The 25,201-nt window shown below is 36.1% G+C and overlaps 1 protein-coding gene across 1 annotated transcript in view; it reads left to right on the top strand.

The window, feature by feature from the left end:
* TLL1 (tolloid like 1) overlaps positions 1-25,201 on the top strand; it is a 137,101-nt gene that overhangs the window by 45,905 nt on the left and 65,995 nt on the right. Inside the window, exons 2-5 of the mRNA XM_069855798.1 lie at positions 13,721-13,831; positions 17,792-17,872; positions 20,141-20,293; positions 22,249-22,366. Coding sequence (XP_069711899.1) covers positions 13,721-13,831; positions 17,792-17,872; positions 20,141-20,293; positions 22,249-22,366 — 463 coding nt within the window. The remainder of the gene's footprint in view (positions 1-13,720; positions 13,832-17,791; positions 17,873-20,140; positions 20,294-22,248; positions 22,367-25,201) is intronic.

Raw genomic sequence — 25,201 nt, 5'->3', positions numbered from 1 at the left:
TCCCCTGCTTAAATTCCATTGATGATACTTGAATTACCAACAGCGCCAAAATCTAGGAAGGGAGTAAGCTTGGACTGTGTGCAACACGTATAATTCTTTTCAGAATCGGACTGAGATTCCGCTGGTTTGCAGCAGAGTATGTTTATTTTCTTTACTGATTAAAAACAAGGAGTTCCAAAAGCTTTCAGCACCTACACAGCACAGGTTCTCTATAGCAGAAGAGTGTTTTTAAGTAGTGAACAAATGCAAAACTGGGATGAGGATTCATTGCATCTGTCAAGTATCAAAATATTAGAAAAATTGTATACATTCTGTCTCAAGTGCTATCATGGCTAAAATTGCTGAAAATATTAAACTATGTAATATTTAGATGTATGGAGCATAAAATTCTAAATAATAACTCAGCATTAGGCATTAGAGAGGCTTCACTGAGGATTTTTTTTCAGTTTCTGTTTAACTTGCTGTGTCCAGAAAATAATCAGCAATGATGCAAGCAAAATAGTTTGCTGAATGGGACTCTATTCTATTTTAAACCATGACACAAATTGGATTATACAGAGTAAAATGATCATACTTCAACTTTTTAGTTGTAGGGATTAGAACTCTAGTAATAAAAAAAGTGTGGTAGAAGGCATCTGTTGAATACATGGACAGAAATATAGAATTACATTGGTCCAACACCTAGAACTTGCTGTGTTAAGCACAGGATCACTGTCAAAAAAAGCAGCATTAAGAGCTATTTAGGCCCTTTTCTTGTCTCTTCTGCAGGGCTGGGTCACAGAGTGATGTGATAAAAACTGAGGTGGAGTGACTTAAATGAGGTTCATAACAAAAATGACTGAAACTGGAAGCTGGAATTGATAATGGAAATCACTTCTGAAGTCTAAATAAGGATTTATTTATGTACAATTTCATAATTCTACATGTTTAAAGTTAAGACAGTGGAAATGGAGAAACATTTATTTCATGCAGTATGATGAGAAACTTGATGCTGAAGTGCCAGATAATCCCTCAGATATGCACTTTCCTTTCTGTGCTATTTGATTTTCTGCATAAATCTTTGGTTGCATTTAATTATTATTCAGGGATTTTCTGTTTTAGAGTTACTATTTTAGCCTACTTGGGATTTTATGTCCCTAAGAAAACGAAATACATTATTTTTCATTTCCCAAAGATGAGGAGAAGGTGCAGAAGGATAAGATTTCCAACTAGATCAGTGCTGCTACAAAATAACATTAATGTGATGTATTTATCATGTTTTAGTGCCAAATTGTAAAGGAAGTGCTACTATTTAAATATGTGGCCTCTTTTTGTCATAGCACAAAAAAAAATTACTAAGGGAGTTACCTTGTTTATTACTGAGTTTCGTATCAACTTCTACTCCATAGTAACAACCCATAGCACTGTAGGAAGGACATTATGGTTGTGAAATTTCTTGAAGTTTGTTATTTCCAAAGTGAGATATCTTAACTAAACAATTTCCAATCCTTCTTCTGCATTGCCCACTGCATCCCCAGACAGCAGATACTGCTGCTTCCCCCTCAGAGTTGCTGTGCAATGGTTATGCTCTGTTGGCTCTGCCGATTCTTGTGCTGAGCTCTGTATCTGTCCCTGCACCAGGACTCTTCCAGGGTCACCACTCATACCTGACTTGCCTGAGTGTATTCAGAGGCAGCAACCTCCAGGAAAATATGCTTGGAAAGGCTCAAGATCTGAGAACCACTCAGCTAAAATGCTCCTTCTCCTGTAATCAATATAAACCTATTCCTTCAGCTTATCAGATACAGTAATTTTTGATCCTGTAACTTACTCTGTAACTGAAAGGCTAGGATGTTACATTGAAGTTGTGACCAAAACTGGTTTACCCCACGTCCTCAGTAGTCTATTTAGGTGAATTTTGAATGGTTTATTATTTTTGTTCTTCAGTCCTTAATAAGGACTTTATTTTCTGAAATCCTTATTGATGAATATCTCCGTTCCACCAAATGGGTTGGAACTTAATTTTTTTTTTTTTTTTTAAGGTCTGGAAAGGGGAAGAGCGTATGAAGGATTTTACCTGTACTCTCTGAAATATAAACTTTTAGACAGATCTGAAATTTTCTTGGTCTTTCCAGCTCTTCCACCTCACTACGAAATTTGTGTCTCTCTCAAAAAAAGAGAAAATCAATCACCATAGCTGGCTAAAATTAAATACTCCTTAGCTACTTGCCTAATACATATTAATGTTCTTCCTAGTAACCACATTCTTTCACCTCCTTTTCTCCACTTTGTAGCTCTCTTCCATTGAGCTTAATTTGATTTGCTTTCCTTGCTTCATTCAATATCGTGTTTGAACCTGCGTACCTTCTCTTAACAGTGGAAGAAGAAGCATGGGCTGGAATGTAGCCCTGATGGTCTTTGCTGAAGAATATATATCTCACAACTTCCACTTGATGTTGGTTTATTCCTCTGATACCCTTTCTGTATGACAGTCAAGTTGTAAAAAACTTCATGATTGTTGAGTAGTCAGGGTACTGAGAAGTCTAACTCCAAGTTTTCAGTTTGCAGCTACTTAGCTTTAAAAGTGCTTCTGTTTCACTTGGTCACATGTTTTTGTTGTATTTTTTTTTTTTTTTGCTTAAGTGAGCTTTATTAGTCACAATGAAACTTCACGTGCTCTTCCCACGTTACACTAATATGCGCTGGGCTGAAGACCACAAGAGCTCCAAACCCAAAATTAACTTTCTTTCCAGTGTCTGATGGTTCATTTGATAATTGTGCTACAGTTTCCTGTCTTCAGATGGTGCTGTAACCTTCTTCCCCTATTGAAGTTTCAAGATTGAATTCAGCTTCTGGGACAAAGAAACTAGTACTGTACTCAATTGATGCACTGTTTTTTTATGGTGATGAAAGTATTATTTTAACTTTAAAGTACTGAAGTCTGCTCTGAGCAAAAAAAATCATTAATTATGTGGAAAAAGTTATGAAAGAAGGTTCTTTACTTATAAAATGTAATCTATTTTGTGAACACAGAGAAGCTATTTTGACCTGAATGTCAGGCAGTATAAGGAAAACAGAAAGCTGTAAAACATCACTTGTGTTATACAAAATTCTGTACAAAGCAGATACAGTTGATTAATACAGGTGTAATGGTAAAGAATAAAATAGTTTGTTTAATCTCTTGGCTTGTGCCATGCATTTTCGGTTAGCTTGGTATTTCACTTATTTTGGCATTCAAATGAAAATGTCTAAGGCTTGAATGTTTGGGGAGGCCTTGTAGCAGCTGCTGCATCTGTCTCAGTCTTAGCAACTGTTTCATGTAGGTGGCATGCTTAGATTGAAAACTGTCTTTCCAACAAGGGTGTTTCTTCATTATCCTATATGCAGCTTAGTTATCCATTTTGCCATTCTTTAAGGAATAGAATTAATTAAATTTTGTTCTGAATTTCTATTCTTAATTTTAAAATAGTTTTATTCATTCCAGTTTTATGGATTCTCTGTATTTTTAAAAGGATTTCACTTCAAGTCTGATAATTTTGTGTGATGGGGCCTGTCCTTTCTACTGTAAGAAAGCTTAGCCATATAATTAACTTTGTAGATCTTGACCCTAAGGCTATTCACAGGATAACGGAGATTCACAGTAAAAGGAAGATGACTATATACTGTTATAGTGGTTATACAGATCTAACTGGGGTGATTATTACCGTTGTTATATTATAGACCTGAATTTCCCCACCCCCTCCTATCCCCCCATGTATTTTTCTAGCCTCCTTAATAAAGCCAGCCATAGCAGAAGAAGCCAGAATTTGCAGGTAACTAGGGACAGCAAAAAAAGCCATGACCCATCAGCCCTCTTTGGTTATGCAAGAAACTGCAGTCTGTTAGCACTAAATGAAAGGTCAGTAAATACTGAGGCAGTGGCTTCTGCTAGGGGTGATATGCACTCTTCCCAGGAACTGGAAGATATATTTCCCTCACTGCCTCTGTTATCCTGGTGGCAGAAGGAGTGACAAGCCCAGGAAATGATGGTACTCTTGCATGTGTTTTCAAATAAAGCAGTTCAGCATTTGTTGTAGTAAGAAAAATTAGCTGGAATTGCCCTGTATTTTTGGCAATAATCAATCTTTCTGAGGGCACTGATTTCTTGGTGTGATTTTTCTTTCAAAGGGGTTGATAACTGCTCTTAAGAAAAGCTCATGTTCCAAATTTTTTAATTTTTTTTTTTTTTTAGTTTTGACATTTTCTGCAGTCTAAAAACTGGAAATAGTAGGAAATAATAATTAAAAAAAAATAGCTGGATGGGGAAATGGATGTCTTCCAGAGTATTTATCTGTAGGGTTACTTCGATAATATCTGCCATGAGGCAGTGATCAGTGATGAAGAAAGTTCTTGGAGTTGCTGCTTGTTTTGCCAACATAGACACCTTTATTGTTTGCTCAGGAGTGTCCTCTGCATTCAGTTCAGGGGTTAACTCATTCCGTGTTACAGGATTTTTACCAATTACAAAGCATGTGTGTTGTTGATGATGATCTTGCAAAAAAACAAAAAAGAAAATAATAACTGAAAGTCAGGAAGCTTGCGAAGCTGAACAGTTTAACCAAGAACAAAATGTTTCACAGAGGAGCCGTTAAAGACCCTGTCCTCAAAATAGTTTTCAGTGAGTTTAGGAGAGAAACTTGTCCTTTCACCTAAGGTTGCAACTTCTATCAAAGTAGTCTTTACTTTCTTGAAGATCTCTCTTGTTTTTTTGTGCTCATTTGAAAGGATTATGTAAACTATTCCTCAAAAAGGGAATCAGAAAAAAATCAGATTGAAATAATTACTACTTTCAAATTAAGAAAGAAATAAAAGCTGTAGTTAGCTCAGAGGAAATTGGCATCTCTAAACCAAGATTAGTGCTGTGTCATGCAGAAACATCTCTAGCAAGTTAGTATCCTTTTCCACAAAGATCAGGCTCTATAAATGCCTCCTTTGTTAAATGAAAATTTTATGCTGATAAAGGGTGTCACAAATACTTCATTTTTCTTGAGAGTATTGCTTCGTGTTGGATATGTTTTCTGCTTTGAAAAACTTACCATGCCCTAGTGCTACACACCAATTAACCTTTAGCCGTATGTGCCACCATCTGATTGCTGTGCACTTGGGAGGGATGTCTGGAACCAGCTGGCTCTATGCGGTGGGGTATGCCTCTCCAGCAATTATTTTTTCTTCTGACCTTGGCTCCAAAGCTGGTTTTTGTGTCCACAGTCACGTCATACTTGTTTGTTTTTCTGTCCTAGTTGGGTCAGTTTGTTAATAACTTCCTGCAGAGTTTGGAGAACAGTGTGAAGAAGCTGCGGTAAAATGCTGTGTACCACAGATGGGGCTCCACGAGTGTAACTTGGCCCCCACAGGGATGTTACCATGCAGCACCCTACCTATAAATGTGAACGCATGATGAAAGGAAGGAAGCTAAAAGCATTATGCGTGGGGAACATAAGGGAAGTTTCTAAGAGTGCGTGACATGAGGCAGTGGTGAGTTCCAGGTAGTGATGTCAACAGAGAAATGGTGTCACTGGAAATTTAAGTAAATGGCATTAAAAATTGTGTTTCTAAGTCTACATCACTGCCCCACACAAGCCTGATGATTTGAGGATAATTTTATTTAAGACTGTGTGAGGTGCTGTCAGGAGATGCCACATTCAAAAGAATGAAGGAATATGTTTCTAACTGGTATACAGTATAGAGATCTTTAAAGTATTCTGCCATCATTATTTTCCTTTCTGACAGAAGAGGAAATGATACATCCCGTAGGGAAACTGATGGCTTCCTGGTTAGGAGTTTGAAAAAGCTTTCTAGAAAAATGAAATTGGTGTAACTGTTGATGAACTTGCTATTTTCAACCTAATTTACAGTAAGTAAGAACATGGGAGGAGGCAGTCAGAGGTGTTTATATCCCTTTTCAGGTGTGTTTGCATGAGCTTTTTCAAGTAAATCAGGATATTCACTAACACTTATAGTCCTGCATAGATTTGAAAATGCTGCATGGTGAAATTAATCGAGAAGCTAATTTCTTGTTTTGGCGTGTCTCTGAAAGTAGGCTGTCTTGGTCTTCTGTTTAATGTTATTTAAAGTTTTATTTAACTTTTTTATCAGTCATTGTTTTCAAGAAAAAGTCAAGTTGATTTAGATAATTATCAAACACTTGATTAAATCAACTTATTTCAATTTCAATTCTTATATTTATTCTGAAGGTTCTGAGTTCTGTGCAGTAACATGGAAATTTATTGTGTGGCTATGGCTGAAGGTAGCACTCATGATGAACAAAGAGAGAAAGAGCTCGGGATATGCTGTGCTGTCTTTTGCTTATGCCCATAAGATCTTATGCTGTTTGTTTAGTGTGACTTATTCTTTTGTTAATTATGTCTAAGAAAAGTGTATTGCACTTGGAAAGACTGAACTGGTTAGAAGACAGTGGGAATAAAAAATCAGGTTCGTTATAGTAGCATATGTTGCCTTCATTATAAGGAGGCGAGATTGTTTTTACTTATTAAGCTCTAAATTTTCCTTTTTCTATTCAGAGTTAGAGGCAGTTATGTAAGCTGTGAATAGATTGTATGGAACAAAATGACTCACTAAGATAGACTATAATGCACATAACTGTGTTGTTACAGGGAAGTACTCAGTGACTCAATTATAGAAGAGGCTGCTGACTGTAACCACTGCACGTGTGGATTTAGATGAATATCTACCCTGAACATGGGCCAACGTACTTTTTGGCATCTCATGCTGCATGAATTACTGGTCAGACTTTGAAAAGCACTGAATTTCCCATTTCCCATTGAAGGATGTTAAAGGAGTTCTTCAGATTTCCATTTTGCCTTGCAGTTAACTGAGATTCTTGTTGTCTGTTTTTGTCAACTTCTATGAAGAGGATGAAGGATAAACTTCTTGTGCTTTCCATTCCCAGTAGCATACCAAAATCTGAGGGTTTGCTTTTAAAATGCTTATAATATTGCATTAATTCTTTCATTGGTATCTTCTCAGTACTGCAGTGATCTCCCTGTCACAATTCTGCATCTGCTCACAGCACAGGAAAATACCTCTGTGGCTGATCACAGTTTGCGCGTCAATTTGATAAATTCTGAGAACAAATTTCTCTAATCTTATTTTCACAAGCTTCCCAACTGTGGGGAAGTTATACCCGAGTTGAACATTTTCCAGCCTTCACAGTCATCAGAACAAATGAAAGTCGTTTCTGGATTATAGTGGTCTCTGACCTGAACTGTCGAAGTCAGAGCTGTCCTTGGTAGCTGGGTGCTCTTGACTTAGCCCAAGGTGGGGCTGACTTTCTTCTGCTACAATGCTGTGCTATGGGGACAAATGCTGGCACTTTTTACTTATTTACATTTTAGACTTTGTTACTTACATAAGTATGAATACTATCACGAATTTATTTTGTTAAAAATGGGTGTTTATGATTGGAGTTTTAAAAATTAATAATAGTAGGACAAATTGTGAAGGAAGTTTGATTTAGGTAATTTTGTTACTGCAATGATAAGGAGTATACTCCTGTATATGTTTTATACAAGCTAATCAAAATCTCAGAATGACCAACCCTTATGTGTATCACAGCCTCATGATTTTTTCTTGCTCCATGGACTTCTGACCATCACCTTGAAAATCATGAGAGCCTTTTTTGTCTTAACTGTGTATGCTGATTGTGTCATATCATGTGTATACATAGAATCATAGAATAGTTTGGGTTGGAAGGCACCTTAAAGATCATCTTGTTCCAACCCCCCTGCCATGGGCAGGAACACATCCCACTAGATCAGGCTGCCCAAGGCCCCATCAAGCCTGGCCTTAAACGCCTCCAGGAATGGGGCATCCACAACTTCCCTGGGCAACCTATGCCAGTGTCTCACCACTCTCATGGTGAAGAAATTCTTCCTAATGTCTAGTCTAAATCTGCCCCTCTCCAGTTTATTCACATTGCCCCAGTGCTATCACTACAAGCCTTTGTAAACAGTCCTTCCCCAGCTTTCTTATATGCCCCCTTCAGGTACTGGAAGGTTGCTATAAGATCTCCTCAGAGCCTTCTCTTCTCCAGGCTGAACAAGCCTAACTCTCTCAGCCGGTCCTCATATGGAAGGTGCTTCAGCCCTCTGATCATCTTTGTAGCCCTCCTCTGGACCTGTTCCAGCAGTTCCATATCCTTCTTACGTTGAGGATTCCAGAACTGGACACAATACTCCAGATGTGGTCTCACAACAGAGGAACAGAGGGGCAGAATCACCTCCCTCGGTCTGTTGGCCATGCTTCTTTTCATGCAGCCCAGAATACTGTTGGCCTTCTGGGCTGCGAGCACACATTGCCGGCTCGTGTTGAGCTTCTCATCAACCAGCAGTCCCAAGTCCTTTGCAGGGCCTCTTTCAATCCCATCATCCCCCATCCCATATTGAAATTGGGGATTGCCCCGACCCAGGTGTAGGACTTTGCACTTGATCTTGTTGGACCTCATGAGTTTGCACAGACTCAGCCAGCCTGTCCAGGTCCCTCTGGATTCCATCCCGTCCTTCTAGTGTGGCAACTGCACCACTCAGCTTGGTACCCTCTGCTTGCACACTGTGCAAACTTGCTGAGGGTACACTCAATCTCACTGTCTATGTCATTGATGAAGATATTAAGCAGCAGTGGTCCCAGAACAGAACCCTGAGGGAAACCGCTTGTCATGGATCTCCATCTGGACTTCCAGCCAATGACCACTACTCTGTGTATATGACCATCCAACCAGTTTCTTATTCACTATACCATGCACCCATCAAATCCATATCTCTCCAGTTTTGAGAGAAGGATGCTGTTGGGGACTGTGTGAAAGGCTTTACAGAAGTCATGATAGATCACGTCCATTGGTTTTCCCGTGTCTACTGCTGTGGTCACCCCATCATAGAAAGCCACTAAGTTGGCCATACAGGACTTGCCCCTGGTGAAGCCATGCTGGCTGCCACTATTCACCCTCCTGTCCTCCGTGTGCTTTCGCATGTCTTCTAGCAGGATCTATTCCATGATCTTCCCAGGCAATACTTAGAATAGATTTCATATATTTTAAAATTTATTTTTTACTATTATTTTTTATTTCCTGTCTTTGGGAGCATATTTTATTTCTTTAGGGTACTGGATATTTGATGCAGTGGTGGACTTGTTGGAAGGTGGTAGACTAGCAAAGAGAGCTTTGCAGATGAATCTTAATTATTTATGATAGAATAATAGTTTCTGTTACAAGTTGTAGAATGTAGCTGTAGTTCCAGTGCTTGATTTATATTTTATAGATTATATTATTTTTCCTTTCCAATCACGTTACTTGTATGGTAATATTAAGGTGTGTTTCTCTGGAGGGCAGATATAATTTACAACCTACTTATTTTCCTGTTTGATTTCATGCTTATGAGCTGTTTGTTTACATGCGGCAAACATAGCTGCTTTACATGATAGTGTTTTGTCATTTAGTGTAATGAGAACTTTTTGAAGGCAATGATTGGCCTGAAGACTTTGAGTTGCATGAAAGCAAAACTGTGTCTGCTGGTGAAGGGTATTTTCTGTTTTAACAGCTCTGCATAGATCCTTCTCCACTGTTGAAGAAAACATGCTTTTACTGGGTAATCAGTTGCTGTCCATCTTTCTGAAATTAGTGCATGTTTGTCTCTGAATTTGTATAAGTGCATAATGTATTTGCCATGTAAAACATAACCCACCTCCCAATAAAAACAAAGTTGTGTGAAATTTGGTATAAAAGGGTATATATCTCTTTATAAAAAAGATCCAGTTTCTTTTTTATTAAGAACGTATTTATGATAGAAGATATTTGAAATACTTTCTGCTTGTAACTAATGCTGTCTTAAGATTTTCAACAGATTTTTCCTACATTTATTGGTTTATTGTCAATCTTGCATTTTCAAATTAAATGAAAAAGAGGCCTCTAAATACCAAGTTTTTCTGATCAAAGAATGGATAAATAGGTTAAGAGATAATGTGAAGCAACCTGTAATAAGTAGATGTATGTTAAAGATCTGTTTGGATCAAGTTCTTCCATAGTTCTTCTTAATTTTTCTGGATGAAACTCATAAATTAAATATCTGTGAAAAACTGAGGGATGTGCAGAGCTGAACATGTCTGTTCTGTCAGAAGTTGCTTAAAAGGAGCTAATAAAGCTCTTAATCCTAACCTGTTTTTAACAAAGTCTTTTAACATCATGCCTTGCATACCCAAGCATTCCTCTGCTTGCTTTTTGTAGGGTTAGATTGGTGTGTGAAGTATACAGAGTGACTTCTTCAGATAGTTTCAGGGCATAAAAATTTTAAGGCAGGAGATAAAATATGGTCTTCTCTAGTTACAAAGTAGTTTGACGCTTACACAGGCATTAAAAAAAATTAAAGGATACTTTTAACAGTTATGGGAGAGATCTGGGTTTTTTATGATTCAGAAGGGGGTGTGCTTCAGGCTTTGAAGGGCAGAATTTATATTCAGTACAGATATTTCATTGGAAAAAAAGGTGTAATTTTTTAAAAAGCAATTATCAGCTCCCATTTTATTTCAGTTGCTGTATTTGGCTGTATTGAAATTAAGTAGCGTCCAGTTCATTGTTGTTTCTTTTACTAGGTACACATCTTCTAAGTTGCACTGAAATTAATTCAGAAAAAACACAGGTTTTTTTCAGTAAAAGTAAAGTGGCAATTATTAAATCGTTACTAAAGTCGAAAGAGTTAATTCTATCAAGGTTTCTGCATTTAATCAAGTGTGTCTTTTACATGCTTATCTTTTTCTGCAAAACAGAATTGCCTGGTGTCAAAAAAAGTGTCCCAAAGAAAGCTCCAAACTTTCAGTTATACTTTTAAGCAATAATATTTCTTGCTGCAGTGGTAGCTCATACTTAGTTAATACTTTAGAGAACCATGCTCTTGGTGGTCACACAGATTACTTGTTTACATTTATGTCAAACTTCTATCAGCACTTCCTGTTATATTACCACTGTTGTATTATTGTTAAACTTAACCTTGTGCTTGGTTGCTAATCAAAAGCTAGTTAGCATTTCAGATTTTTAATGAAAATAGCATAGCTTCATTTTCTCTTCTAACCCAACAGACATTACTATATTTTGTCTGAACACTGAGATATATATGCACACAATATATGATATATATATATGCACACAAATTCAATGCATTTATGTCAGACAAATACAAATGTCTTTGCTACTTATATTCTCATGGCAAAGTGAATGTTGCCACAGTGCCGTGATAAAAATGCATCATCAGAACTAGAGATGTTATTTCCCACTATTTTTTTTCATGAAGTTTGAGTTACCTTAGGTTTTCATATTCATACATCAGTATTACACACTGATAACAAAGTGATTTTCTACTAATTCATTTCTGCCAGTGAGTTATTTTTTGCATCATCCATTCTTAATTCAGAGCCTTCCTTGTGTTAATTCTCAGTATTACCAGGAAAGAAAAATGGGCTTGCAATTAAGCTTTAGTTCTTCTTCAAGTCTGATGTGGACAACCTGTGTGACCTCTACTGGAACACATCATATCTTTGTAGACTGAAACGTTAATAGTTTCTTCCTCTTACCATTTTCTGATCTGTTTAACAAAGTTGGCGGTTGTTCATTGTGCGTATGCTATGGCCCCTATTATGAATGATATGCAAGAGGAATCTCTAGAAGGTGTTTATAATGGGAATAATAACCAATATTTAATTCAAATCAGATGGAGACTGCTGCTCCAAACCCTGACAATTTGAAATCTTTTTCCTATAAAATGTAAAGGAAAAGGAACTTGTAGAGCTGCTGCTGTCTTTGTCTCTTGGCCTGGTGGTAAGAACCATCACTGGTGAGAGGAGGCTAGTCTCAGTAAAGCTGTCCCCGGTGCGCCCAATGTGAACATAAAGAAATAGTGACCCTTGGAAGGAAGGTGTTCAGAAGTGTGTTAGAAGTGACTGAACAGTTTCAGAAATGGTCTTCAATACTTGCGGTTTCTAAGAGACATCCTTTGTTGAAAAAACTGTATACATAGAAATATCCATATTTAATGAAGATATAAGATTTTGGTTATTTTAATTGAAAAGTTTCACTTCCATTTTGGAACTCTGTCTAGGTGTTCTATTTTTTTTTAAGGTCTTTTACAAGGCAGACCAAAGGCAATTTCAAAGTAATTTCTTCTAGTTGCCTTCTGTTCAAGAAAAATAATGGAGATGGGAGAAAGTTACATAATATCTGTGAGTTGTTCAGAAATACATATATTTGTTGCTTAAGTAAAGAGTTTTTTGATATTTATTTGGTTAAATACTAATGAATGTGAATGTCAAATATGAAAATGGTAACTCTTGCGGCAGCATGAAACTCCTGAGAGTATTATCTGATGAATGGTCTCTACAACATAATATAAAGAACAGATAGAGAAAAAGAATATTAATTAGCAACAATGTTTAGGATCAGTTTGAATCAAAATAGATGGTAGAGGGTGATTGGACAACAGCTGGGCTTTGGACAAGGTTTTAGTTGTATGGAAAAAGCAGTTTGCTGTGGCATTGTGTAACAAACAACCGAGAAGAGTTAATGACGTCTTCCTGGATGGCGGAAAGACAGGAAAGAGTTGAAGGTGACACCAAGATTGAGCCCAGGGGGTTTGTGACTCTGAGGGAACAAATAATAGAGCTATTGACAGAGGCAGAGAAGAGAGGAAAGAGGAAGAATTTGGATAAAGATAATAAACAGCCACTTTGGCTCATGTTAATTGGTATATGCTCTGTTGGTTTCATTCACAGCAGCTGAGGGTAAGGCCTGTTGAATTCGGCTTTAATGATAAGTTTGAGCTGGCAGAGAGATCCTCCGGATAAAATCTCTGCAATAAGAGGCAGAGATGAAAAGCTAAGGTTATAGATCCTGAATTCTTGTAAGTGGACCTATATCCCAGTTCACTGAGTTGTGATGGCAGCTTAGAGAAGGTGAGTTAGCTATGCAAAAGTCTAACAGAAAAAAAACCCCATGAAAGCCTGAAAGAGAATAGGAAATGAGAGAAGAAACAACCTACTAAAGAGGCCAAAGAAAGGTTAAAAAGAAGAAAGAGTCTGGAGCTTTGAAAAACAAAGTACTTGAAAGAATCCTAATAGTGAGATTAAATATAAAAGGAAGGAATGAAAAATAACCAAGAGGAAAATGAAAAATAGAGGGTTTTTTTTCACTCAGTTTAACAGAAAACAGATAAAAATATTAATTTTCTGACACAAACATAATGTAATATAGAAAGCGATTGGAATATCATAAAGGTTACCTCAAATAATTCTTATTTTCAGGAAGGTGTTAGGAAATGTAAAGGTTGTATTTTTTCAAGACTGCATGTTTTTGACTCGTTAACCTATTTTGGTGTCTCTTAATGCTTTCTTGTGTTTACTTACAAAAAAAGCATATGCTGAAAATTTGTTCATAGATTGGAATTACATTTAAATTATTATGATTAGGCAATATGTGAAGAAACAAAAAAGACTATAAGAGTTCAGAAGAATACTGAAACAAATTATTTGTCTTTTGCTAGGTAGTTTTCTTTGTTTGTGTAAAAATATAGGTCAGTAAGCAGATATATTTGTCATATATTTTCCCAAGGGCTGTAACATGGCATTACAGTATTCAGATTGGTTATGATGTCTAAATAAATTCTTTAATTAAATTAAGCTTTTTTTTTTTAATTTTATTTTTTTAAAGCTGTCTTTTGGGGAGATATTGCCTTAGATGATGAAGACTTAAAAATCTTTCAAATCGACAGGACAATTGACCTTACGCAGCACTCCAGCGAAAGACTTGGCCATAACACAGGTATGATGTTTCAAGTATAATGTTTTAGGTTATATTAGTTTACACTTCAAAAGTTATTAAACAAGGGGTGTAAATTTGTTTTAGGGAAAGACAGAGAAAAGCTATTATTTTAGTCTTATTCTGGCATTTCAGATTAAAAGTATCTTATTGAACTGAAGAGCAGAAACTGGTAGGAACCTTAAGTCTACTCTACAGGCGGTCATGTGAGAAAGGAAGTTGTACAAAGCTTTGCTTTCATTCCTATAAGTTCCTGATAGCAGAGTCCAAAAGCCCTATGGAGAATGTACATAGAATCCTGGAGGTGAGACTGAGAGTCTTGAATTACAGCCCCTCCTTTTGCTCTTTTTTCAGATCCATCGAGATCTATACTAAGATCTAGAAGCAACACAAGAACATGCCATCCTTGCTAGAATTTGTCTTGTCTAAAAATCACCTATTTTTCTGATACTTTAATACACGTTTATTTGCTTTTGTTAACATACAGTGCATTAGTGCCAGAAGCTGCACACTGGTTAACACAAATGGCTGGATATTCGGTCAGATAGATAAAGAGAGATTATTTATGTGGAAATGTATATATATGTGTGTGTGTGAGAAAGAAAAAACATAATCTCTGTCTAAATGATTTCTATATAAAGTCTAAAAATATCTATGCTTTCAGTCTCTGATTTGTAGACTCATAACTGAGAATTTGTAAACTTTCAGGTTATGGTACCAAAAAATCCAAGTTACTGAGGAAAGGTGTGGAAAAAAATGCTGTTAGACAATGTATAAATGCATGATTGAAATTTGTTTTGTATTAAGCATGTTCTTCTATGTGTTCCTGAAGCGAGCTAGTACTAACTTTATGATTCCTAATATATGGAAATAAGGATCGCTTTGAGGAATTATGAGAGATAAATTTTTCAGACCTAAGAAGCAATTTTCAATTTAATTGTTCAATATTGATATATTTTAAATATTTTTACTCTTCCAATTGTCATGATTACACTATTTTTATCACAACTTGGAAATTTATTTTATATCTTTTTAAAGCTGCTTGTTTTTTCAAGGCAGGAACATCTTTTATCTTTTGTAGATGAAGCCTGGATTTTAAAATGTTGATAGAGTTAGTGATTTCCCTTTCCTCCTTTCCCCCAAATATGTAGTTTTAATTGGCTTCTAAGGTATTCCAGGCACTAGCTTTGCATTTTGTCAAAATGTTGAGAAATAATTTGGCCATTTTCCCCTCCAAGTGGATGCAGTTGAGTAATTTTTTTGGTCTGCTGACTTTCCTTTTACTTCTGGCTTTTTTGGTTTTTCCCTTTTAACTGTAGAGTTATTATTTCTTTTTTGTCAATTGCCACAGCAAGAATATACAATTGTAAGCTGTTTTTTGTAATGTTTAATATGTTATTATTTAATTTTCTTTCCTTATCTATCTTGATATTTGTGCATTGTCTTTTCCTCTGGAAAGTATCCTATACAGGATATTGAGACATGCTATTGAGGATTAGTAATGCATTTGGTCACATTTTTCTGACTTTATTGCATGAGAGGAATCAATGCAACTGCAGTGGTCGATGGGACTGGTCTTTGGAGAATGTGCTCTGCTGAAATTAATGATTTTGTAATGGCTCTCGGCAAACCCTCAAAATTCTTGATTTTTCTAAAAACAGAGTTGAAGAACTCAATTTTACACATTACATATGAAGTTATTTTTCTAACTTTACAGGATTTTTTTTGCATAAACTACATGTTTAGCTGGTTTTTGTAAACTACACTACCTAGTGTGCATCTTTTCCATTAATTTCTGAAAGGGTAAATTGCCAAACTAAGTAGTTTATATTAGGTAGCAACTGAAAAAGGAATGTAAAATGTCTGTAAAAATAGAGAACAAATTAATATTTTATCTTAGTTACAGCCACAATGACAACAAATCACAAGCTTGATTTCTGAGTGCTTTCTGTTGTTGACTTTCACCAGCTAAAGGTGACACCAGATAGAAAGGTTAGATACTTGGGTGTAAACCATCAAGATGGTGTTGCAGAGTCACATTCTTCATTGTAACAACTAATTAAGAATCCTGAAGCTCACAGACTGTGATTCACATTATGTGACTACTCCTTTTGGTGAGGATTATCTGCCTGGATTTTGAGGGTCAGATACTTAATCTGTAAGCTTCTCAGAGTCTGTGTCTGTCATTTTATTTGTCATTTGTTTTGTCATTTTGTCCAAGAAATATGCACAATCATTGTAAACAGAAACAACAGTAAAGCTGACAATTTTGTTATGTATATTTTATTATGAGTCTAAACTGCCAAAAATATCTCCTCTTCCTGCCTGAAGTATGAATTCTAGACTGTGGTTTAGCAGGGCTGTATATTATTCATATAAGACAGATTAGTTATGTGAGATACTTTTTCTTCAATTTTTCACACAGGCTGTGTTAACACAGAAATGATAGTTAAACATTTTTTTCTAGAAAAGATTATAGTATAATTGTTTCTTTAAGTAAATAAGGAGTTCCTTGTCTTTTTTTTTCTTTTCTGTCTGTGACAGTTCATGCTTTTAAGGATTGTTTAGTATTTGTTTGGAATCTTTAGTTGTATGCCCTTTTTGATAAGATGAATGTTAACATGAGAGACATTACACTAATGATGACCAATACAAGGAATGGAATTGTTATATTCTCTGTAGTCTATGTTATAGTTACCATGTAACTTGTTGGAAAGGAATGTGTTGGACTATTACTTCATCTATCTAAAATGTTTTAAAAAATTTGGAAAATTTTTCTCAAGGGATCCAGCAACTATGCGACAGTGTAATACAAATAATTAAGCACATTGTTATTCACTGAGCAGCCACACAAACTCACTTGCCTTATATGGAGTTTTCTCATCTGTAATATGATTTTAAGTTTAATAATATATTTTCCACATATACGTTGAAAGTTTTTATGGGAAATTGAGACAGATCTTTTCTGTGGTGGTTGGAGGTTTCAATGGTCCTCTTACTTCTATCGTTTTACTTTTGTTTTCATAAAAGTAGTTAGAAAACTCTCTTGTCCTACAGCAGATACTGAATTTTAAAATACAGGCTGCTGCAAACTTCTAGAAATCACGAAACTTTCTGAACAATTCTGAATAGTTTATTGATTAGTGCGGTATTATCAGTGTTCTTTCTTCTGGTTTACTGGTATTTGCAAGGGCACTTGCTGCCATGAAAGGATTATATGCAAAGTGAGTATGTGGCAGATGCATCACATGTACACAGTAAACCTAGAAATGCATTGCATATCTGTAAATGGCACAGTAAGTGTTTAAATAAGCTTTGTTTTTCTTGCTCGTTGATTGCTGAAATGACAGACTTTTGTATGCTTGCGAGGTCTAACTGCAATATAGACCAGAATGTGATGCCTTTAGAGTGCATTGATGTCTATATGCATGCTGACAAAAGCCCCAAAAACTTACATGGTAAAATCAACCATATTAAGTTTGTATCAATTTCGTTGTTTTTTTCTCATGAAACTTTGGGAATTTGCTTTCCCTCTTTCCCCTGTCTTGAAATGAGAAGATCATGGCATGTATTCAGGAGATTTCAGTGAGAGAAGGGCTTTTAGCTGTCAATCAATATGGCTCTGAGGATTTCACCGGCTCACCAGGAAGAAAAACAGCTCCAAATAATAATTAGATGATATAATTGTCATGACTTGTCTGATTAGCAAAGACATGTTAGCTTACATTCTGGAATGCATATTAGATTTTTTTCAGCTAAAAATGTGGTTTTATTTCTTTGTCAAGAATACTTGAAGAATTTGTATAGGAATCATTGAAGAATGTTAAATTTCCTTTAAGATGCGTCAAATTTTATGGGATATTTTTATTTCTCTAGGCCATATAGTTACTGCAGTTGTAAAATTCCATGTATTTAACTTTTGTAAAATTCCTTTTTTTATTGTTTTTTTTTTTCTTTTTAAAGGTGGCTTTGGAGAGCATGGAATGTCAAAAAAACGAGGTGCCCTCTATCAGCTTATAGACAGGATACGAAGATTTGGCTCCGGTATTGTCGCTGTTTAAATTAGCAGGTTGCCTGATGTGATAATGTATCATGAACATCAATGATAGTACTTAAGCACTTTAAGGCCTTTCCATATTACTCTTGGCATAAACAAACTCTAAAATAAATAGTACAAGAATGGTAATGAAGAGATTAGCCCTTTGTTGCGTTTTCTTGGAAGTTTATTTCCAGCATCAAATCAGAAAGATAAAATATGTAGTTCTAAGTCTGTTATTAAAAATTCCTTAGTTTTTTCATATGATTTTTCACAGTTATCGGTTCAACTGTTAATGTCTTTTCAGCACAGGTAGGCTGTGCTGCATAGCTGCTAATATTATGGTTATTTTTTTATTTCATCCTGTTGGAGCTTTTTGATGATTCATGCTATTTTTGAAGCATATATGGTGTGTAATACTGAACAAACAAACACGCTTTTATACTAGTCATACTTTTGTCAGTATGAATACAGTTGAATTCAGCAGGCTGTATAAGTAGAATCTCCATTAATCCTAATGGAGTTTGCTCACCATATTTTATGAAAGGAGATGTCGCTTTAATGTCATGAAACCTCAACTTCAAAAAAGAAAATATGTGAAACTCCATGGTAATCTCACCACACTATGTCTAAATGCATCATTGCATATCCTCTAAGATTAACAAGAGCACAGTAACTGCCTTTGCAGTTTTTTTATAAGAGAATTACAGTGTTAGTACTGCATAAACTCTAGTATTGCATAAATTCTTGTCATCTTTTGCATGCAATTCAGCATAGATTTCTACTTAAGAAATTTAAAAGAAAGTTGATAAAAAGAATTTTGTATTGTATAACAGCTATATTAACATGTCATGTGGTTCTGTATTGACTGCAGATTAAGTGTAAGAATAGCTTTTCTCTGAAGTTTCTACCTGTTGTAGGCTGTTGTATAATTCTCATTTACACATTTATTTAAATACAAGAATAAGTTAGTTGCTTTACCTGTGTGGTGTTTTCCAACCCTGAAATATTCTGTATAATTCCTAATCTAATTTAAGTTTCGTGTTGGTTGGTATAAAGGCTGGTTTTTCTTCCTGTGTATCAAGAACTTTCTCCTTGCCTTGTACTTTAGCTTTTTCCCCTTTCTTTTTCTGCTGCTCTCCCAGCCCTGAGGCTGTGCCAAGATACGCTACCGTGGTCTTGCCCCGAAATCCACCCAGATTCTGACATAGCCTTTAATACTTAGGTGGAAACACTGGGGATACTCACAGAGGGAAAGTGTGTTCTTCAATGAAGAATAAGACTTTAACCCCACTGAGTAGGATTTGTTGACCACCTTTGAAGTGATCATTTTAATCAGCTGCACTGACGTGCATACTACCAAATAAATTGCACCTGTTATGCTGTGCAAGTCCTTGTCTAACTATCCTTATCCTCTTCTATGGTCGCAGTAAGTTTCAGCTGACTTGGGAAAGATTTGCCTGTAATGGGATGAATGGTGGTAATATCCCTGAAAATAGTAGATGTTTTTTGGTCTTGTAAAGAGACTCCAGCAATGGCTTATACTTATTGATTGGATTCCAAAAGCTTATTTATGAAAAATATGTATTTGCCTTCTGAAGTATTGTAGGGTTACTATCAAAGTTACAATTTCATCTGAAAATGTTTCTACTTGTAGTAGCTACAGGTAATTGAGATTGGGGGGAGGACTTACCCTTTCTGAGTTTTTCCTTGTATACGTAGCTTTGAAAATAATTTATCTATTTTTATCTTTATAATTCCTGATAATAAAAGCCAGTCTATTACCATAAGGGCTTCTTTCTTGTCCATTGTTTAAAGGGTGATCACACACTTGCTTTTTCCAGAATAAATGAAATGGACATTGAATGCCTTGATTAATTTGGGTCTATCCAAAGTCTTTCCTCCTTTGCTGGAAAAATCCTAGTTTATTCTTAAAAAAGTGCACAACTATTTTGTTATTTTTTTCTTATCATTCCTATTATTTATTTTTTAATTGTTATTATTAAATGAGAAAATCTAGAAGACATGCAGTGTGACTTCAAGTTGATAGACGTATGCACAAACTGTTACTGTAAATATGTTTGAAAAATGAAGTTTTAGATTCTTCATTTCAAGCATTGCTCAGAAAAGTACGTTATGGTAGACTGTTGCGTAACAGCAATGTCCTACTTTTAAAGGGCATAAAGAAATAATCTGTTGCTCACCTTCTGGAAAATAATTTTTCTCTTTTTTATGTGTCTGTGTAATCTCATTTAGTGTTTTAATTATCATTACAGGCTTTGAGCAAAATACTACATCTAAAGGAAGAACTACTGTAAAATTCTCAGGGAAAAATGAGAAAAACCGATTTCCCAGAGCTGCTACATCACGAACAGAAAGAATATGGCCGGGGGGCGTCATTCCATACGTAATAGGTGGAAATTTCACTGGTAAGCTTTGTGCTTTGGATGGGGAGAAGGAATATGAGTCTTTTAATTGCCTTTTTTTCTTTTTTAAAGGTCAAGTCATATTATGGAAATCAATAGCAGGGTTTCTGTTGGATCAGATCTGAAGTACATGGGTTCTGAAAATACTAGCATACGTCACAAAATTGTTCCCAAAGACAAGCTACATAAAAATGTAGAACTGTTTTAGAATGAGAAAGCCTTTCTCTTTGCCTAATATTTTTTTGTTACATGTTTGTTTCCAAGAACCTAAGTAATGGAATGTCATGAAATCTGTTTTTTAAGAAAATGCAGGATGTTTAGCATAAGAATATAACTAATTTAACTGTGTGTGACATGTATTCTGCTAAACTGATTTCACTCAACAAACTAACTGACATATGTTTTGTAATTCCTTAGTATGATTTTCAGATAGATACACAGAGATATTATGTATGACAAGAAGAAATACTGACTTCAAAATATATGTAAAAAAATTGTAGAAAAAAGTTTAAAATGCTTTTTATATACTTGAAAATTACAAATCAATGTTAATGTGAATGTAAGAGGTAATTTAAAACAGGAGAGGATGGAGAAAAGCAAACATGGGTAGGAAAAGATATGTAATAACATGTATTGTGCACAATAATACAGGGCACCAAAAGACGTTTATGCAAATGCTCACACAGTAAGTGTATATAGAGAAACCAGAGTCATTCCTTTCAAACTGACAGCTATGGTCAAACCTTTAGTTTGGATATTTACTATACCAAATGTGACCTTTGCTTTAGGATTACCATCTTCTGAAATAATAGTAGTAAGCTAAATGAAAGCACATAATGTTAAACATTTTATCTTTTTCATAATGAAAGACAAATTCTAAAGCTTGGAAAATGGTGTTTAAAGATAAAAAAAAGGGCAAGATGGAATGAAATAAAATAACCTTTAATTTTTAGGATCTGACATTATTTGAACTTGCTATTTTTATGAACTTAGACATTCTGTTTTCTTTGACTTTAAAAAAAGTGGAGTTTTTGTTTATTTGTTTTGGGTTTTTTTTTAAAATACACTGTGCTGTAATCTTCCCAAAAGTCTGCAAGTTGGATGCATTTCTGCTTGTAAATTCATGCTAAATAATACCATTCTTTGTGGATTTCCAGTTCAGAAGCAATACAGCTATATTCTCAGATGCTTACTCTAAGTTAAGAAACCCTGTATTTTGTCAGGCAATGAAATGATGTTGTTACTATCTCAAGTGTATACTAGCTGGCTTTGTGTTCAGTGGTGAGAGCTGGCCTGGTTGCTTCTACATCTAGAGCATAGTTTTGTTTTTTTCCTGAATTTTGTCTTTTTTAGATATTCATAATATTGTATCAAATTAAGAGTTTCCCCGTTTTGGTGGATCATTTGATTTCTGACATATTTTGTTGCAAAGAAGTGGAAACTGGTCCCTGTTCAAGACAGCATTAGTCAAATCAAGTGCCTTGACTGGTATGCCTGTTTACATGGATTAGGTTAAACTGATCTTTCTTTTCCCTTCTGGCTTGATAGCTAGGTTCCAGGATTCCTTATTTTTTTTTTTTTTTCCCCTGAATGTGGTCCACTTGATAATTTCATCTGGGAAATTGCTTAGCAAATATTATGCTAATGCAGGCATATAAACAACACTGTATTTCTTCTTCTGTCTTCCTCTGGTGTAACATAGGTCTGCTTGCTATTGCAGGTTTTATCTTTACTAGAGTGTGTCAGGCAGTATTGATTTGATTCCCTTGCAGGCGTATATGTTATGACGAGCTGATGGTCTGAGTATCCGTTTAATTGGTGTCTATCAGTATATGGGACTGGTGGGACACAGGACTTCATGATCCAGTGACTCCTTCCAGGCCTATATTCCTAATATTGAAATTTGGTTTTAAGGAACAAGGCACAGTTATAAAAGTCTTATACAATTATTCTTCCAGGCACCCAGCGCGCCATGTTCAAACAGGCTATGCGGCATTGGGAAAAGTACACGTGTGTTACATTTATTGAACGAAGTGATGAAGAAAGTTATATTGTATTTACATACAGACCATGTGGGTAAGTATGTATTTATGGCAACAGATAATTCTGCTTTCAATGTTTGGCTATGTTTGTCAGCTTTGCAGTTACAAGTGAATATACTTCATAGGAAAATGAATAAATAGTTACTGTATTTAAATGAGATGTGTTGCTTTGATTTAGGATCATTGAAAGCAGAATGTATAGTAACTTTTTGAAGTTATGCCTCTCTTCTTTATTTATAGACAAAATGATCTTGGTATACATGCATAGATATGATAGCTTTATATTTGGCTTTCTGTGATGCCTATAATAAATATATTTGTTCTAAACTATTTCAGGGTTATTGTTTGTTTATTCTTACCTTTTCTGTGTCACATGTTTATTGCTGAATTAGGTATGGACATCTATTCTATATTCCTTTTGCACCAAATTCACGACCAGTTTACAAATTCTTTCTTTGAGGTCATTGATGTGTAAAAGTGAACAAAACAGGTTTTATTACTCATTAGTGCAGTTTTCCATTAATCACCGTGTTCCATATTCAGATATTTCTACTCACAAATTCTTCAGTCAGCTATCTTTGTTGTTTATTCCACTCAGAACACTTGACTTTAGATAGCGGTCAGTGAACTTCCAGAGTGTACCATGTTAATTTTCCAAGAAAAGCACTCACTACCTGTGGAAATACTATAGTTCTGATAGTATCGCTTCCCTACTCCTACTGGTCACACCATTTCTAATGCAAACCAGGATGCTGTCAGCTGCCTTGGCCACCTGGGCACACTGCTGGCTCATGTTCACAGCTGTCAACCTGCGCTCCCGGGTGCTTTTCTGCCGTGCAACTTTCCAGACACTCTTCCCCAAGCCTGTAGCATTGCATGGGCTTGTTGTGACAAAAGTGCAGGACTTGGCACGTGGCTTGATAAAACTCATAAAATCTACCTTGACCCATTGATCCAGTTTTTCAAAGGCTGCAATAAATTTAAAATAAAAACGAGGAAGTGTGTCACTATGAACAGTCCAGCAGTGATGAAAATAAGCCAGGCTAAATAGAAGGGGCAGTTGAAAGACTTTTGTTGAGGTTCTGAATCCATAAGCCGTTTCAGGAAGAGCCAGATAAGTAAGAATATATCTTCTCTGGGTGAATAGGAATTGCTGTGCGCTCAGCACCAGCATACAGTGCTGATGCAGGATTTTCCATGGAAAGAACCCAGATAAAAGTGACACCAAACCATCTGCAAACACTTTCTGCTACGTGGCCAGTCACATTAAAATGAATCTTAGTTCTTTCCCATAGTACCCTGCTGTGTTGTTTTGTTAGCACATTGTGTCACTATTGTTTACGGTACCATAGCAGCTAACATTCACAAATGAGGGAGACTTTCTCGCACTCTTCAAATTAAAAACTTAAATGATAAACCCTGCCCCAAACAGTCATTAATTGAAACAGAAAGCGGATACAGTCATGTATGTGGAAATTCAGCTAGCAATATCTGTGGATGTCTCAGATGACAGCATTAGCACACTAGCAAGTGAAGTGTAAGTGAAGCCTTTGTAAACTCTAGGGATAATTTGAAGGAGCATAATGCATTACTTCTTGCAGGAGTTCATGGGAAGCTCATCCCAGAAGGGCAGTTATGAAAAAAGCGTATTTGAAATATAGTAGCTGGTTATCAGAGATACGTGACCTTCCTGAAGTAGAGAGATGCAAGTTTTTATTATCATAGGCCCACAGGACTCCAAGTGATCTCAGAAAGACGTCTGATGTGTTCTTAAGAAAGAAACAGTTATACCTAAGTTGTTGTTAGTACATGCTTGTCTAATTTGTTTCTAGAAACCTGCAAAAATGAATACTTCACAGCCTGCTAGGATTGTATTGTGTCAGTATACTTAATATAGGAATACAGGAAGCGGGGGTAGAGTTTTTGGTCATTGCTATGACCAAAATATAATTACAGATATTTCTCACTGTAATTAAAGTACATTAACTTTTTTTCCTACTCACCATGGCTGTGGAAAATAAATTATTCCTCTTTCTTTGTTATTATGTCCACCCTCAGTTCTATTTTCTTCTAGGCTAGCGAATGCCTAATTGCCTAATCTTTTTAATCTTTCCTGGTAAGTCATGTTTTCTAGGCCTTTGATCACATTATTCTCTTTGATAGACTTTTCAACTAGTCCATACCTTCCTTGACATTGAAGAGCCAATATCAGGGCATGTTTGTCTGGATGAATCATTTCTTCTGCTGAGCTAGTGCCAGAGCCAGTTCATGGCTTAAGTACCTAAGCATGATGTCTCCCTGTTTCTCAACAGCTGCCACATTTGACTTGTGGCCTGTTGGGATGTGACTTTGAAAAAGAGCCAGAGTTCTTTCCACAGCACTGGTTCTAGCACATGCTATGTTTTGCACATTCCAGGATGTCAAATAATTCCATATTTCCTTTTTCAGATCTCTTTTCTAATCTGTTAGAGTTAGTGTCAATTTCACGCTTATCTTCATACTATTTAGCAGTCTTTTCTCAGACTGCAAGTTTAAAGAGCACCTCCTCTGTCTTCACTTCATACGATATTCCAGCCGGCTTTATAACCCCCCTTCAGATAGGGATCTGAACAGTCTGGACCGCTGGGCAGAGTCCAATGGCATGAGGTGTAACAAGGCCAAGTGCCAGGTCCTGCACTTGGGGCACAACAACCCTATGCAGTGCTACAGACTAGGAGAAGTCTGTCTAGAAAGCTGCCTGGAGGAGAGGGACCTGGGGGTGTTGGTTGACAGCGACTGAACATGAGCCAGCAGTGTGCCCAGGTGGCCAAGAAGGCCAATGGCATCTTGGCTTGTATCAGACACGGCGTGACCAGCAGGTCCAGGGAGG

This window comes from Phaenicophaeus curvirostris, chromosome 4, assembly GCF_032191515.1.
Source record: "Phaenicophaeus curvirostris isolate KB17595 chromosome 4, BPBGC_Pcur_1.0, whole genome shotgun sequence".
NCBI lineage: Eukaryota > Metazoa > Chordata > Aves > Cuculiformes > Cuculidae > Phaenicophaeus > Phaenicophaeus curvirostris.
Note: the sequence above shows the minus strand (reverse complement) of the source record. Positions and strands in the feature narration are given on the sequence as shown.